The sequence below is a fragment of the Larus michahellis genome, chromosome 10 (genome assembly GCF_964199755.1).
Source record: "Larus michahellis chromosome 10, bLarMic1.1, whole genome shotgun sequence".
Lineage (NCBI taxonomy): Eukaryota > Metazoa > Chordata > Aves > Charadriiformes > Laridae > Larus > Larus michahellis.
Window position 1 is genome coordinate 23452617 of NC_133905.1, and position 16227 is coordinate 23468843.

Genomic DNA, 16227 nt, shown 5'->3' on the forward strand with positions numbered 1-16227 from the left:
TCTCTTGGCAGGAAATCCTGTTATAAAAGTTTTTTCTCAACTACAAATTACCAAACTAAATGCTTAGGTAAATTTTGTATCAGGAAATAGACTGCAAGTGGGATGTTCCCACTGTCTGTTGGCAAATAGGCTGTGGGACGGGGGGTTCCTGGTGTGGGGCTTTTTGTTTTCTGAGTGGCTAGCGACTAAAGCTCAGTACGGAAAAGTTGGCTTGAGAGTTTGTTGGGGGGTTACTGCCGCGACGGCCTCTCGGGCCGCCTGTCCGTAAGACAGATGGGTTTTCTTTTTGTGGATTTTTCTATTTGAAAGTAAGGCAAATATTTTAACAGGAAAAAAAAAAAATTGAAATAATTTGAAAACATAACTGTCAATGTGTTTGACGAACTACTTGTTTTTAAAAAAATAATTCTTGGGAGACCCATTATCACCTAGATTAGGCTGGCTCACTGCAGTGCCAAGTAAGTGTCATCGTATAGGAAGTTTCAAGATCAGTCATGAAAAAGAGCTCGGGAAAAATAGTTCTGAAAAAAATCTGGTTCCTTTTAATGTGCTTCCATCCAATATTATTGGAATATAGCTGAATTGTCTTAAAGCCATTCAACATGTTATTTTATATTCTATATTTGTTTAAGTGAAAGTGTGATTTCCTAGCCCCTTACCGAAATGGGATTGGGAGATTAAGGGAAAATTTATCTAGGATCGTTATTTGCTGCTGTCCAAGCAAAACTGACACTGTGGATATGATGGATTTTAGCTTGTGAAATACTGAATAGTCTTGTTGTCTGGCCTACCTGGGCGCTTTGTACAACGAAGCTAAAATAGACTGGAAAGGGGGAGGGCGTTACAGAATTACCGACAGACTTGTTGGTTGTATTATCTAGTTCAGCCTCCTATCACTCCATAAGTTTTCTACAGTACGTATCTTCCTCTCCAAAAAGATACAGGGTAGCAGGTTCATGCCAGAAGCTAATAAAAGATGATGATCGAGGAGTTTTGAAAATGAAGAAACAACGTGGCATTCACTGACCCTGAGACAATGTACAAAGAAAATGAGGCAGCAGTTTTTCTGGATTTGGACGTGTTACCAACCTAACGTTTGCTCTTAGATCGTTATCTACTTTCCTTGCATTCTGGTCACAAATTAAAAGGCACTCCAAAATACCGACGCTTCTAAAACAGGCCTCTCTAAAATCATAGAATCATAGAATTGCTGAGGTTGGAAGGGACCTTTAAGATCATCGAGTCCAACCTTTAACCTGCCCTGACAAAAGCCACTTCTAAACCATGTCCCTCAGTGCCCCATCTACCCTTTTTTTAAACACCTCCAGGGATGGTGAATCCACCACCTCCCTGGGCAGCCTGTTCCAATGTTTAATAACCCTTTCAGTGAAAAAATGTTTCCTAATATCCAATCTAAACCTCCCCTGACATAACTTGAACCCGTTTCCTCTCGTCCTATCACTTGTCACCAGGGAGAAGAGGTCAGCCCCCATCTCTCTACAACCTCCTTTCAGGTAGTTGTAGAGGGTGATAAGGTCTCCCCTCAGCCTCCTCTTCTGTGCGGTATTTCGCTGTGTATTAAAAAGATGAGGAATGTCCATTGTTAAAAACGCCGTTTTCCCTAATCCCTACTTCATTCTGGGAGCTCAGCCCTGCGGTCAGCGTACGGATCAGAGTAACGAAGTCAATGAAATCTTAAGTGAGTGATGTCTGCCGGCCTGGACCTCTTTGAAGTCAATATAATTCTTCTAGCATCCTGCGTCCAGCATGTCTGGTTTTAGTTTTGACCTTGGGACAGTGATCATCATCCATTCTCTGGGCTTCTAAATGTCAATGCATCGAGCTATTATTAAAATGGAGGATGGAGTGGTTTCTTTTTTAAAAAGAAAGAAAGAAGTTGTGCTTATAGTTTCTCTTTTAGCATGCCGTTTCTGAAGAAACGGGAAGTACTCCCAGATTAGATAAACTAAAACTTATTTACGCTCCTCGGTTTAGAAACACAACGAGTTAAAGTCTTGGGGGTTATTCAGGCAGGGATATCATCGCTGCCCGTCAGTTCGGGCTATGTCACGGAGCCTGAGTCATTCGTCGTGTAAAAAACCATAGGAAAAACAGGAAATGACACAACTGGAATTCATCCTCGTCACAGCTAATGTACACAGAGAGAGGAATGGTGCAGGGTTGATTCATTCCCACTAAACTTCATCTTCCGTGTAACTCTCCCCGCCGGTAGTGAAGCACTCAAATGAAGTGGTGCTGGCGTTGTATAGAAAAGAATTGGGAGCAACCAGGTGGAGGATTTTGACAAATGCTTAAGCTGTCGAGAGAAAAGTTTCCAAAGAGTGATAGAAACCAAAATAACGGTCTTGCTTGTTCCAGACAACTCATCAGAAAACACCTCTTGTGCTAAACTAATAAAGCCAGGTACTGGCAGGAGTACTAGTTGCAAAATAATATCACTTCATATTGCTTCCAAACATTTTTAACCAATAGCCACACACAGTTAATTATAGGTTCATTTAGTTGCATACCAAACTGTGAGAGTTAACCCTTCGGTACTCGGCAAATAAGAGTAGCAAGGCATATTTCTCATGCTGAAAAACTTACATAAATTTTAGTTCTCCAAGCCAGCAGTTTTAGTAAACAAAGGATGTTTTTCTTTTCTATCAAGCTTTTCAGGTGATTTCAAAGTACTTCTACACTAATTTTTCAGTACTGCCTTTCTAAAACCACGATATTTCTTAGCTGAGCTTCTTCCTTAACGCCTTTGGTCTAGAAAGAAGTACCAGGTATCTTCGTTTGATTCGCGGAGACGCATCTTTACGCTTCATTCCTAATAGCTAACATACTTCTCCCAACTTGGTAAAGGATGCCGGAGGTGTACCCGTCGCCTGCTCTGCCTACCTAGCGTTTATTCAGCAGGAAAGAACACCTGAGCTAGCTCAAACTCCCTTCCGCTCCCTTAGCTCACGCTATTTTGCAGAGATAACGACCCAGAGTGTGGCAGAGGCTTCAAAGCCCATTGCGAAGGGTGGTTGTGCGCCGGGTGGGATATCCCCACGCTGGCACATCAGGCGGCAGCTGCTCAGCAAAGTGAGAGCTATTCTCGGCATTTGAAGAGAAATTTCCCATTACTCCTCCAGCTAATCAGCATGCAATTCTTTTCGTTATCATAAGGCAGAAACTTGATCACAATAACACATTGTGTTTTGTGAACGTACTTCCGCACACTTCGCATTTGCAATTCAAAATATTCCCATTGCCGTAAAGTAACGTGATTTTGGTGTTAACGGTAATATTCTTGTGAGAATAATTATTCCACAAAGATCACTTTCAAATTAAGTTTTATACGTAAGAGTTTTCCCCCTCCAGTTGCAGTTGGGACAATAGATCCACGCTTCCATGTTTTCAAATAGCTTCCACTTATCAGAGATAAGATCCTACCAGCAGAGCCTATCTCTCTAGCCTAGCAGCTGCCAAGATATCAGCGTGCCCCTATCCAGGCCAAGAATTTTAACAAGGATCTTCTGGCCTGTTGTCAATGAAAATTTCCTCCCGTACAGAAGAAAGTGGAATTTCCTAATTTGATGCATAATGCCTAGCGCAGCCTAAGCAAAACCTCTTTGGCTTTCTGGCTTGCTTACCTGGCTTATTAGATTTTCTCCTTTTCATTCTAACAGGTATTTTAAGCAATAGTTGAAGCTTTTGTCTTACAGGTGAGCAATCGCGTATTAACAGAAATTCACCTTTAAGGTGCACCATGTTGATGCCCGTAATTCCCCTCGGCCAGCTCGCTCCCCAGACCAGACATAGGGGTGGCTCTTTGTTAACAGATCAACCTGCTTACTGCTTACAGATGAGTTGAGTAGCAACATCCAACGGTACCATTAATAGTTCCTCTTTATAAGCCATGTATAAAGGAGTCCTGATATCGACGGATGTTTTTGACAAAGGGTTAACCGATTGCTCTAGGTCTTTAGTTCAGAAGGTTGCCTGTAACAATAACTTCTAAACACCGGTTTCCCCAGTATATATACACCCATCAATAAAAGAAACCATGCGTGTCTGCAGCGCGTTCAATGTATTAATCAGATCCTAATTTTATAAATCTCTCTTGAAGAGGAACTTAATATTAAAGTGTAATTCTGTTAAATAGAATTACAAAAAAAATCTTAATACCAAGGTACTCCTTAGCATAGTTATTTAAATCTGTAATGTTCTGGAAAATATTTTAAGACTTTGATTACACCTTTTAACCTAAATTTGCTGCAACTATATCAAGCCAGACTTCTCAGATTGATTTTCTGAGAAAACAAAGTCTAAGTTCTCGCTTGGTATCTCTCCCTTCTGCCTTCCTGTCTTCTCGTGTCCCATTGGTGACGGCTGCGCCTTTTTAGTAATTCCAACCAAATATGACAAAGGGTAGAAATCCTGAAGAAACTTCCGTGAACTAAAAGGCCACCGGGAGGATACAGGTCCTACAAATACTCCACGTGGCACTGTGAACAAAGAGTTTGCCAACGCCCGTAAGACATACTTTTGCAGGAGAGCATCTCTACTTGTTATGTTTCCTGGAGCTTTTGCATTTCAACTGAGGTCTTAATCCAAGCCTTCTGGACACATATTCTTGACTCCTCATTGAACTTCTTTATTTACATGCTAACTATTGTGCCATCTCAATAGTTAATTGTTTTATGACTGCAGGATTTATGTACCCAAAGATAACAGTTTGTGCTATGACTCAGTTAAAATCTCCCGTGGGAATAGCCCCGTAAGAGAGTACGCGGTTGGGCTGATAATTGTGTGTGGTCTTATATTTAGCGTACAATCTAGTATGCTTAAGGCAAGGCTAATGTCCTTAGTGCAGGCCACCACCAGCCACCACCGAGAGAACCCGTTGCCAGAGCACTAGCGACAGATGTCGGCTTAGATCTGATTTAGGGTCTGTGAATACTGACGCCTTCCTTCAGTTTGTCCCAGAGAACCAAACGTCGTCCGTTGGGTGCAGCTCACTTCTAAGTACCAGAAGGCTCAGGGTCGCTTCAGTAACCAGTTCTAGTGCAAATTAATACTGATGCCTTTTGGCACTAATTGGGTATGCGGAGACAAGCGTCCTCTCTGCAATTACCTCAAACCCTTATCCTTTAATAGATCCATTCTACGTTCTTCCAGTACCAAAACAGGCCTTGTTCGTGTCCTTGGACTAAAAGGTTGTTCTTCACTTAATCGATTTTTTAATTGTTTACTTCAAAATACCTGGAAATTCTTTCCATTAAAGCAAAAGTCTGTTCCATTTGTACAGTAGATGCTAGCAATTATTGCTTTTGGTGAGTGTTCAGGGCTTCAGGACTGCAGAGTTTTCTGCCACCAAGTATCTAATAAAGCATTTGAACCAAACCTGGGTTTAACGCTCATCTTTACCGAACCCCCTGTTATGTATTGTTCCAAATGTCCCTGCTTAGCCCAGGTAACTGAGTTCACGTTACTGACTCGTCATTGCCAGGCTCTTGGAAATGTTCCTGGGATGTTACTGTCAGCTCCGACTCCAGAGGTTTGGGTTGTAACTGCGTGGTAGCAGAGATTCAACCACGCGAACCTGGAGTTACGCAAGGACTGGGGGCGCTTTGTCAGAGGTGTAACGAATGAGACTGCGCGGTGCATGGGCTCCAGCACAATGCAGCGTAAATTTTACGTCGAGTATAAACACTGCCCGTGTGCGTATTAAAAATGTTGTCACTGAATGCCCTGGCCTAACCATTAGTTTCCTGCTAACTTGGCCAACGCCCGTCTTTTGTTGGGTTTTGCTAAAATATGGAGACGGAAGTGTCTAGTTTTATGCAAGGAGATCAGTCTTAGGTTGGGAAACCTGAATTTGGAGCGCGACAAATGTCATCTGGGGAATACAGGAGAAGCAGAACGGCGCTCGTCAGCTACTTCTGAAAATTTTGCAACAACTTAGGCCTAAATTTAGGTACGAAGCTCAAAAACGTTGGATTCTGATTTAATTTCTCAATAAACCATCAAAAAGGACAGGCTAATAGAAATAATACAAGGCAAACCAGCCATGCTCCCAGGTCAGCGCTAAGGCTAATAAGTGCCATGTTTTTTCTTTCTTGCAAATCTTATTGAATGACCAGCATAAGTTTTACGATACCCAAACATAGCACGCGTTTGCTTTGAAGTGATTACGCTTTGCGATAGCTGCCTTTGTGTGAAATCAGTAAAGTTTTTTTAGAAATGAGGGCTTTAGTTCTGCAACATGAGAGACGCTGAAGACTCTACCGAAGGTTCCATCCAGAAGTGCTGAGAAGACTGGGAGAACTGAATAATCTAGACAGCAGCTACTCCCCTCTAGATGATGTTCCCCTCCGAGTACTGAATGACAAGTGTATGCCCTGGGGGAAACGTTGCCAACTGTCCAGAGAGGAAGACCAAATTAAATTAGAAAATGTCCAAAAACGCGTGACCCAGCCGGTGGCTTTGCTGAGCAAATTAATCGTTATAGCAGGCATCCGATTATTTCAGTTATAAAAGGTGCATGATATTAAATTTGGAATTTGAGATCTTTGTTATTTATTAACAGACCCTGGCCCTCAGTCTCAGCTATCTTTGTCAGCAGCATGACAGATTGTCAGCTCTAGTAATCATATACATGAAATGCATGTTTTGCTCGTAATGCCAGAATCCTCTAAAATTGCGACTGCAGGTAAGTGATAGCATTTATCATTCGCTAATCTTCAGCGTAAATCAGGAATTTGGTTTTCAACCACAGAAGATATAGGAGGGAGTTGAAAGCCAAAATACAAGTAGGACCATGTATCACAATTTCTGATTAGCTGAAAGTGGAGGACGAGTGGAATGAAAATTCATTCTTGTGGATTACAGTTCTTGTGCAGTCCAATTCCTTCTCATAATTTAGACTAACATTAATGCTCCCTTTATCTTTCCTCTGGGCTGTTGAGAAGATGCAGAGCTTGTCTGTCAAGTTTGGACTTGCTTTAAGACTATTATCTAAAAAAAGTAGGAAAGCCATAAAACAGAACTTTGATCCTTTCAAATGCAAACAAAACGCTGTAAGAGTGCGCGGGATGTATATACTTTTTCACACCTAGGAAACTGCCCAGCCGAGCCTTGTTGTTCGCTGCAAACGCTCAGCAGGGACGGGGTTTTGGGAAGCGCTCAGCTGCGTCCCGTGGTCCCACCAACCTCAGTGGGAGTTTTCCTATTCAGTGAATTGGACTTCCCCCCAAATTCAGTGCTTGACCTTTCTGGAAATCCTGCTACCCCCCAACAAACCAGGGGAGACGAGGTTGCCAGGAAAGACTCTGTGGCATCGAATGCTCCTTTTCTAATTGCGTTGAGCTACGGCTGCGGTGCCAGCCCCTGAGGCTGGAGCGCTTGGGGAGAAGGGAGGTTCTTCGAGCAAGAGGGCTGTGGAACACGGGAACTGTAGGGTGGGACAGGACTGGGTTTACCTCGGGCAACGTGCTATAACCGGACCCAGGGCTGTGGGTGGACACTCCTTCTCTTTGCCTGGACGGCCATGTCAGTTTGAGATTTGTCACAAGTGTTTTTTACATATTCCATCCAGTCACAGTGAGACAGAAGCCACAAATGTTCTCCTAAACCTTCTCCATCTTCCTGGTCTAATCTAGGCTAAATATTGTACAGCTTAATTAAGCAAGCCAGCTACCAGGACATTCTACATAGGCACATTTGGTGCACCTAACACCAGATTTTCTAGATGTTACGTGACATTTTAGCAAAGGAGAGGCATTTTTGATTTGTTAAGACTACTACTGCTTTGTGAGTGGAAGTGCTGGGTGTTGCTTTGGCTGGAGATTATTCTCGTGGTGTTTTCAGAATGGTTATCTCCATCACTGTCTGCTTTATTCAGTTGTGCCCCTGCGCTGCCCCGTTCTCCGCTGCCAGGCTCCACGTTGACATGGCTAGTAACCTCATCTGTCAGGACGGCAACTGCCCCTATCAACAAGGGGCGCCTGCCTGCCGACAGACTGAGCTCCCCATCTTCCTATGGGCACGGACGCACAGGAGGCCTTCTCCTGGTCTCTTATCAACCAGGCAAGAAGCCCCAGAAAGGGCTCCCTCAGTTTTGTTTTGCAGACGCAGCGTTGGGCTAAGCGTTTGGCTTGTTGCTTTTACGCACTCAACACATTGTCGACAGCGGAGGCCCAATTGAGGGAGCAGCGAGGGGAGCTGGGTGTAAAGGAACAAGCTCTTGAGCAAGGAGGCATCACATCTAGTCCCGAGTGTGCTGCTCTCTTCAGGATCCCGCACAGGAATTTGTAACTAGAAGTGGAACATTACTCCTGGAAAATGCTTTCCAACTTCAAGCCACTCTAAATGAGGAACGGACGGCGGCTGTGATCATTTCGGCAGTAGTTAGGATCTGCCAGTAAAGAGGGAAGTCATTCATCAGCTTTGTGTTTAAGGAGCATCCCTAACATTAAGAACTAGAAGCTTCTCAATATGAAAAGCAGGGATATTTCTGTGCCGGTGTCCAAAAAAAAAAAAAAAAAAAAAAAAGAAAGAAAATTGAAAACCCGTTGGAAAATGTTAAGTGCAACGGCAAGGGCACTGTTAAGTTCTGAACTCCAAGAAGCGTGTGGCTGTGCTGCTGATACTATAATATCGCTTGATTGCTGGTGCCAGGAGTATCAGGGCAGCCTCACCCAGTCCTGTTCTGCTCCAAGCGGGTCTCCTAGACTCGCTGGAGTCTATGGTAATTTTCAGCAGCTCCAGACACAGACAAGCTTTATCCTGGTGCGCGTGTGCCATTAGAGACATTCTTTGTGATGGAGCTGAGAGACAGCCGAATACAGAAGTACAGGGGTTTGGTTCCTGTTAGCCAGCTGCGCTGTGTGCACAGATTGCCTAGGGCCAGATGACGGCAGGTGGGAAGGAATCTTTTGGCTCCACTGCGGGTCCCGTGTCCTCCTGGCACCTCAGCCGTACGCTGCTAACACTACGCTTGCCAGGCGGTACTGGCATCTGCTGCTCTGACCATCTTCTGGAAACAGAGCTGCTACCCGGAGCCGCCGGACCGCTCGGGTACCGGCACAAGCCCACAAGCTGCACCCCCTCTGCACTGCAGGCAGAACTATTACATCTCCGGAGTTCCGTGCCTATATTCGGAAAAATGATAAATGTAGAATTGTTTGGCAGTCTCTTTTCTTAGTGTTGCCTCTTTTCTAACAACACGCTGGATGCTTGCAGCCTTTCAAGGTGTTCATCTGCAAGAGCTTGTGTTCTGTGCTGCTCCTTGCGGTCAGGCTAATAGGCTAGTTAAAGCAAAAGGTATCTTGAATGAAGCAGAAATAGCTGCCTCCCCTAGAGGAGAGTTGAATTCTTGCAGTGGTGTGGTGAGTGCACACTATGCAAGAACTGGAAGAACTTCAGGGAAGTTATAAGGCGGCAATCTCCTCCTGAGGTCAGAGGCGCTAGCAGTGAAAGGGGCGAGTGGCAGAAGCGTGGGCTTTGCAGAATAGCTTGGGAGAACTCCTGAACTCCAGGCTTTCTAAATGCTGGTGTTGCACTTCAACATGATTACAGTTTTCCCTAAAGGATAAAATACTAAACAGTCCGTTGTGATCATTGCACGAGCCGCTTCAGAACACCTCCTGGTTTCTCCTGGCTTTGCTTGGTATTTGCAGCCCCTCCGTTGGGCACGTACTGCGCTCCTCCCGCCGGCCTGAGAGCCCAAAGGGAAAACCCAAACGCTACTCATTCAGAGGATCATAGAAATCATAGAGTCATAGAAACTTCGTGGTTGGAAAGGACCTTTAAGATCATCGAGTCCAACCAAACAGCCTACAATCTCTGCCACTAGAGCATGCCCTGAAGCGCCACATCTAGACGTTTCATGATGAAGGGACGTTGCAAAGTTAGTGCACCTAGGTATGCCTCCAAAGAGAAACGCTGAAGAAAAATCCACCTTGATGTGCTCTTGAATTGCAAAAGCCTTCTAATGCAGCCTGTGCCCATGATTTATAACAATGACTCATAATATTGCATTATACTTAATATGATGTAACGCTGATGCAAGATGCCATTCGTGGAATTTCAATGTCACAGAGAAAAAAAAGAGGAGAGAGCAATCTGGTCATGTACCTTGCCACGCTGTCAGAATGAGAAGTTTACAGCCAAAATACGTAGAACCTTTCAGTACCTACTTTGCTATTTTTTAGCAGAATAACTAGGAGAATAACATTTTTATTTCCTGGAGCATAAATGTCTCTCAGACATACGTTATTGTGTTACTTACAGCAATTTAATTAACTTTGTACCTGAGAAGACAAATTTGCTAACAGACAATTCCGTCTTGCAATTATAACCCCTCTCGTGAAAGTTTGCAGGGCAAATCAGGATTACGCCTTTAAATTAATTCAAGCTTTATCTCTCTTTTCTGACCCAGCTGTTATGAATTCTCCTCCTGTTCTCCCTGTACTGCTTGCTTCTTCCTGCAGTGAATCAGCATTTCAGGAAATACTAATTCAAAGAGGAAAGACACCCTAAACTCTGTTTCTGGCGGTCAGAAATAGCTGCTCTCCAGTAGGTTTGCTGAATGATGGGAGGCTTCTCGGGCTGCTTGGGGCCGGTTTTGTAGGGTGTACGCGACCCCTGTTTCGAACTCTGCCGCTTCCCTCCCAAGTAGCCTGGGAACTTTGAAGTTGTGGCTGCGTGCTACAAAAGCGAGTCCTGGTGGTTTGTCGCCAAGACAGAGAAACAGAGAGTGAGAGCCCTGTCCTTTAACAGTAAGGAGGAGTGTTACTCGCCCCAGCCCAGCCGTGGAGGCGTCACGGCTGCTCGTGCTGCGGGTACCATGGCCGTGGTTTTGCAGCGTGGGAGCAGCTGGAATTGGGACCGTTTGATGCGCGCCGGTCGCCGGTGGGAGCGCTTCTCACTGCACCTGGGTGTGCGCACCGGTGGTTTTCAAGCACTGCGCTAGCAAGGCTGTTGAGGAAAAGGAACGTGGATGTTCTCCGTCTCTGACCTCTACAATCCTCCACATTCGACGCAGTCAGTTTTCATTTTCTTCTAGAAAGAGCTGACTGTTGCTCTGACAGAGTCATGCGTTCAGTAAGTTCAGCGAGACGGTTGTTGGCACCGCAGGAAGCAGACAGACATCTGCCTAGGTAAAACAAGACTGAGAAGGTGGAAAGTCTTGAATTGAGGTCTCCGAAAAGTCTGGGTCGGGCTTTTCCTGGTGGTTCTCTGTTGGTTTATATACCATGCAGTCCTGCCTATGCTCAGTTCCCCTGGTAAGCCCGGCAGATGAATTTACCAGTGATTCTTAAGACAACTAGATAATAATGTATGTACGATTTGCCAGAGTGCATCCCGAATCACCTGCAGCTGGTGTCATCCTAGAGAAGGAGGGTTTGACGGGCCGTTCCTGGGCGCCCGGGGCAGTGGGGACAGCACAGAGCGCAGTTTCGCATTGCAAGACCAAAGAAGTAGGGGGGAACTGACTTCTGAACAGCGTAGCGGTGCCTACAGGTGCAGATAACAAATCAATAAGGATTGAACGTCTAGTTTATTTTTGGAAGCCCAGTAGGTGCCAGTCTGTCTCGTAGGTGCATAAATATCATCAAAAACCTAGCCACGGGCGAGTAAAACCAGACAAGAATTTGTAGCCCAGAGGAAAGCCACCAAGAATAGATTGTGTGGAGGCTGATAAGATCCATATTGCTCCAAAAGGGAGAGTACCACCTCAAAACAAGACGGTCTTTGTTGTGAAAGGGTTAGGTTGTGAGAGAGCTAGCTTGCCAAATACCCGTAATGGCCTCCCTCTGCCAATTGTCTTTAAATACTGTGATCTTTCACGGAAGAGCAACGCCTGAAAGGAATCTCTCTAGCAAAAACATCATTTATTCATTCTCTACGGGACGGTGGAGTAACGTGCCTCTTCTCAGTTGCGTTACTCTTTCTTTCCCCCGAAGATTTCAAACAGAGATTTGTTCGAACAAAGATCAGTAATTTTGCTCTGTAAGGGCTGCAGGAAGAAGCGTAGAAATATCTCTAGATCAGAACAGTTCCTGAGCCTGCTGGAGAAATGGCCGATCGCCAGAGATAGCGCACACCACTGTTCTCTCAGATAACAGCGCGCGGAGCTGGATCTTCCAGGCGGAATCTTTTAGGAGAGCAAATTGCGCACATACAGGTGAGAAAGACGAGGAGCTCACGTCCTCGAGGGGAGGCTGCCGAATGCTCTGCCTTCCCGGAGGCCAGCTCCAGGACTAGCATCCCTCCTCCTCTACCCTAGCTCCGTACCTGGGTCGTAACAGATCCAAGAAATGCAGCTTCTGGTTTTTTGGTCTATATCTTTGAGCTTGGTAATGGAAACAGTTTTCTAAGACAGCAGCCAGTTCCGTCTGTGTTTGCAGTCCTCTGTAGGCCGGCGCGTCAATTCTTGGGAATTTTACTGCCAGCAGCCACCGAATAAAAAAGCGGATCTTTCAGGGAAGCAGCATTCCCACCAAGGTGAAACTTCTCTGCTATTTTTTATTTCAGAGGGTTTGTGCTTGTACAGCGGGGCAGGCTGCGGGTGTTGTACCTTGGTAAAGCCTTGGTGTTTTACCAGGCTTTTCGGTATGTGCCCTCATGCTACCCAGAAGCCGAGTAATAAAGACACTGAATGAATTGATTAACAAATATTAACGACTAGTCCTTGAGTTATTCTCAGAATTCGGTGTTAATTTTGCTAGTGTTTTGAAGTACCGTGTTTGCACTAGAGAGCCAGACACGGCTGCCGGGGATACTAGACAGAGTAAAACCACAATCTCACCTATAAAACTACTACAGTAGCATTAAATAAAAAAGAAAAGTTAGGCTTTTTTTGGGGGGTGGAAATGGCTTTTCTTCAACACAACCTGCTTGGCTCCAGCGTAAGCGGAGATGTCTGGGAGGTAGTTACACGTAGTTACCCCAATAAAAACAGTATCCACAAACGAACTGCTGTTCCTAACTTCCGTCTCCCGCTTGCTTCCAAGTCACACTAACGTGATGCTAAACTCAGTGCTAACGCAGGGGAGCGCAAACGGTGGAGAAGGTGAGAGAGAGAGGGAAGAAAGCCAAGAGGATTTACATTCGTTCTGTAAGATGGGATCGGCAAAACGGTGACTCCCGAATGGAGAGGGGGCCGGAGGGTACCTGCACTGGCCGCGTGGGGAGCACACGGGCATCCCCCGCCTGCTGCCAGCTGCTGTGAATCACCAGCTCCGCCACTGGCACCGCTCCCAGCTGTGCCGGGCAACGCCTGACCTGCGAGGACCCATCGGGTCGGGTCTCGCGTCTGCAACGGCCACCATTGACAGTCGGAAAACTGGCCGAGGGCAGCAAACGGCAAAGGCAGCAAATGCGAGGCAGTCGGTGCCCGGGATCGCCGGGAAAGGCGTGTGTTGGGAGCTGAAGAGCTCCTGCCTTCCTCGGCGCTGGCGCTGCGGTAGCTGCTTCCCGCTGCCTGTTCCTAAAGAACAGGGAGGAGGGTGGGAATGTTGCCGCGCAAAATGATAAACCAAACCCACGTAACGGTGTAACAGAGAGTCAGCCCGTGGTCTTTCTGCTCAGGTGTTTTTCTCCTTGTGGAGGTAGTCCTCACACAAAGAGCAAGGTTTGAACGGTTGGGTTGAAAATGATCCCTTTTCAACTGAGCGAGAGGTTCATGTCTGAACCTGACGAGAATCCCGTTCACCCACCCAGTAGCAGGCAAGCTTTTTATTGTCAGTGCCATTTGACTTTCCCGATAAAATGTTTGTTTGCTTTTTTTCTCTTTACAACTGTAAACGAGTAACATTTAGACAGGTGTTTGACAGACAGATGGTCCACCAAGCTTGCGTAGCTTGCTAAGGTGCCTACTTGTCTACTGTAAAGTGACGTTAGCGTGGAAGCGCGGTGTCGTTCTCAGGCACCGTACGTGACCTAACCCCGTCTCCGCTCCTGGCCCGGAGATAGCCACATCTTACCTTCCGCCCGGCCTCGTTGTTGTGCAGGTTCATGAGCGTCCTTGCATTTTGCTTAATCTCCCGGGCGTCCACGAACACTTTGGCGAATCCTATTCCGTATCTGATGTCAGCGGAGCAGCCTCCCCATTTCCATCCTTCCTCTTTGTGGTACTGTCCTTGTTTTTCCTTGTCACAGCCGCAGTCACTCAGGTTGCCCTGTGTACAGGCAGCCGTGATGGCATGTGCGACTCCGGCAGCGATGATGGCATACGTGAACGCTGCTTCTCTGCTACCTGCAATGAAAACGGTGCCGTAAATACACGATACAACATGGTGACATTAGTTAGAAAGAGATAAGCAGGCTCCTGCAGCGCAAACATCAGAAGGCTATTATTAGAAGTGCTGTAAATCTGCAGGCATAAGCAGGTCTCTTCTCTTCGCAGTATTGATTTTTGTGGGTGTTCGCTCTCTAAAATGGTAGCTCTCCATGAGGTAGTAGGAGATACAGGATTATTTAGGCAACTTCATATATATATATATATTTCCAGATGGTATTAGAAGTTGTCAAACGAAACTTTTTACGGCAAAAGGCTGGGGTGGCAAATGCTCTAGCTCGAAAAGAAAGACACAAAAAAAGAAACTAGGTGGAATGGGGGGTGAAATTGCTAAAGCATCCATATTCGACTTCTGAAATGTTGTCTCAGAGATGGAATTTTATTTAGGAACTTAATTCACACGGAAAGGTATTTTTCTACAGGAAAAACCCATCTGTTAGAAATCTTGTTCTGGAAATATTTTAGCTGGACTGGAGTATTTTTTGCACATTGTAGGTGTCACAAAGTTTCCAACACAGACATTTGTGCAAACTCAATGAAATAAGTTTTGGTTCTAATTTCAAAATTGCTCACTGGATGGAAAAAAACCCGACCCTGGCCTGTTGTAGGTACCATGACAAAAGCAAGGCAAAGTGCAGCCTCACGGGGGGGGCGGCGAGGAAGTGGCTAAGCCAATATTATTCTGTGCAGTATGGCTGTAGTGACAGGCTTCTGTTTGTTTGGGGGGGGTTTCTTCCTTTAAATCTATGATTTAATTTATCTTCTTGAAGCTTTCTTGCGTTCTGGTGCGTGGACTTCCCACGCGTGGAGCCTATGGGATCTGCGAGGCTTTTGGAGCTAGTTCTGCTGAGGGAAGGCCCCTACAAATCACAGGGAGGTTTGCAGAGGCGGCCCGTGTCTGTCGAACAGCCGTTTGCAAATTCTTGGGTCTCCCAAACTGAGAACTTGCCCCTGCTCTTCTTTCTCCAATGACAAAATGTACCCTCGCATCAATCGGATCAGAATGGGGCTCTTAATTAGGAGAGGGCAGATGGGGAGATCAGCTTCCCTTCTCCAAACACCCGCCAGTCAAGTTCTGGCAGACCTCAGCTGCTGGCAATGGTTTGTTATGCACGAAACAAGCACATTTCTGCTGTTTATCGGATTTCTCAAAAAAATAATCACTCGGGGAAGAAATCTTACAAGAGTTTCATTCTCAGCGACATCCCTTTCACGGACGTGATCTAGATTTCTGTAGTTGTCACTAAGCGGTTCTTTTAATGAAAAATATTCCCTTCCTTATGGCAAGAAAGTGAAATGGAAAGGAAAATGACATAATCAAAATCTGTTAAGAGGCAGCTTCGTGCCCTTTTATTAGCGCAGGCAATAGTCCCATCGGTACTGCTGCGCGCTGCGTGTATCGAGGAACCTGTAGTCAAGCGTCAGGCTTCCCGAAAGGATTTCCCTTTTTGCTTTATTTCGAAAAAGAAAAATCATAGTACGTTGAATTGTTATGACTGTGGACTTGCAGATGGGGCTTTTTAGAAGAGGTGGCTTTCTATGAAAAATCTGAATGTCGGATAGGAATCCCAGGCTTTAGGTGCGCGTGGAGTTGTGCTCTCGGAGCCCCTGCGGCCCCCTGGGGAGCCCAGAGGCGGCAGGTGAAGCGGGGTCCCACTCCCGAGCGAATCCACCAGCCACGGCACCTCTCTAGTTCCTCCTCCAGCTCGTCCCCAACAATATCCTCGCTATTTTAAGTCCGACGCTAAGAACAACGCACTGATGAACAGCGGAAGGTACAATAAGGAACCCCTGTTTCTCCGCTCGGAGGGGAGCGATGCATTACGCCAGATTTCTGTGCTATGAAGCAGCAAATGAGACATCGTCAAAAAAACGTTTTGCTGTGAAATTTGTATCTGGTTCTGTTTTTCCTTCGGTTGGGTGATTTC

At 45.7% G+C, this 16227-nt stretch overlaps 1 protein-coding gene across 1 annotated transcript in view; it reads right to left on the reverse strand.

Annotated features, from left to right (window-relative positions):
* The window catches only part of WNT7A (Wnt family member 7A), a 41238-nt gene that overhangs the window by 12418 nt on the left and 12593 nt on the right, over positions 1-16227 (reverse strand). Inside the window, exon 3 of the mRNA XM_074602306.1 lies at positions 13986-14257. Coding sequence (XP_074458407.1) covers positions 13986-14257 — 272 coding nt within the window. The remainder of the gene's footprint in view (positions 1-13985; positions 14258-16227) is intronic.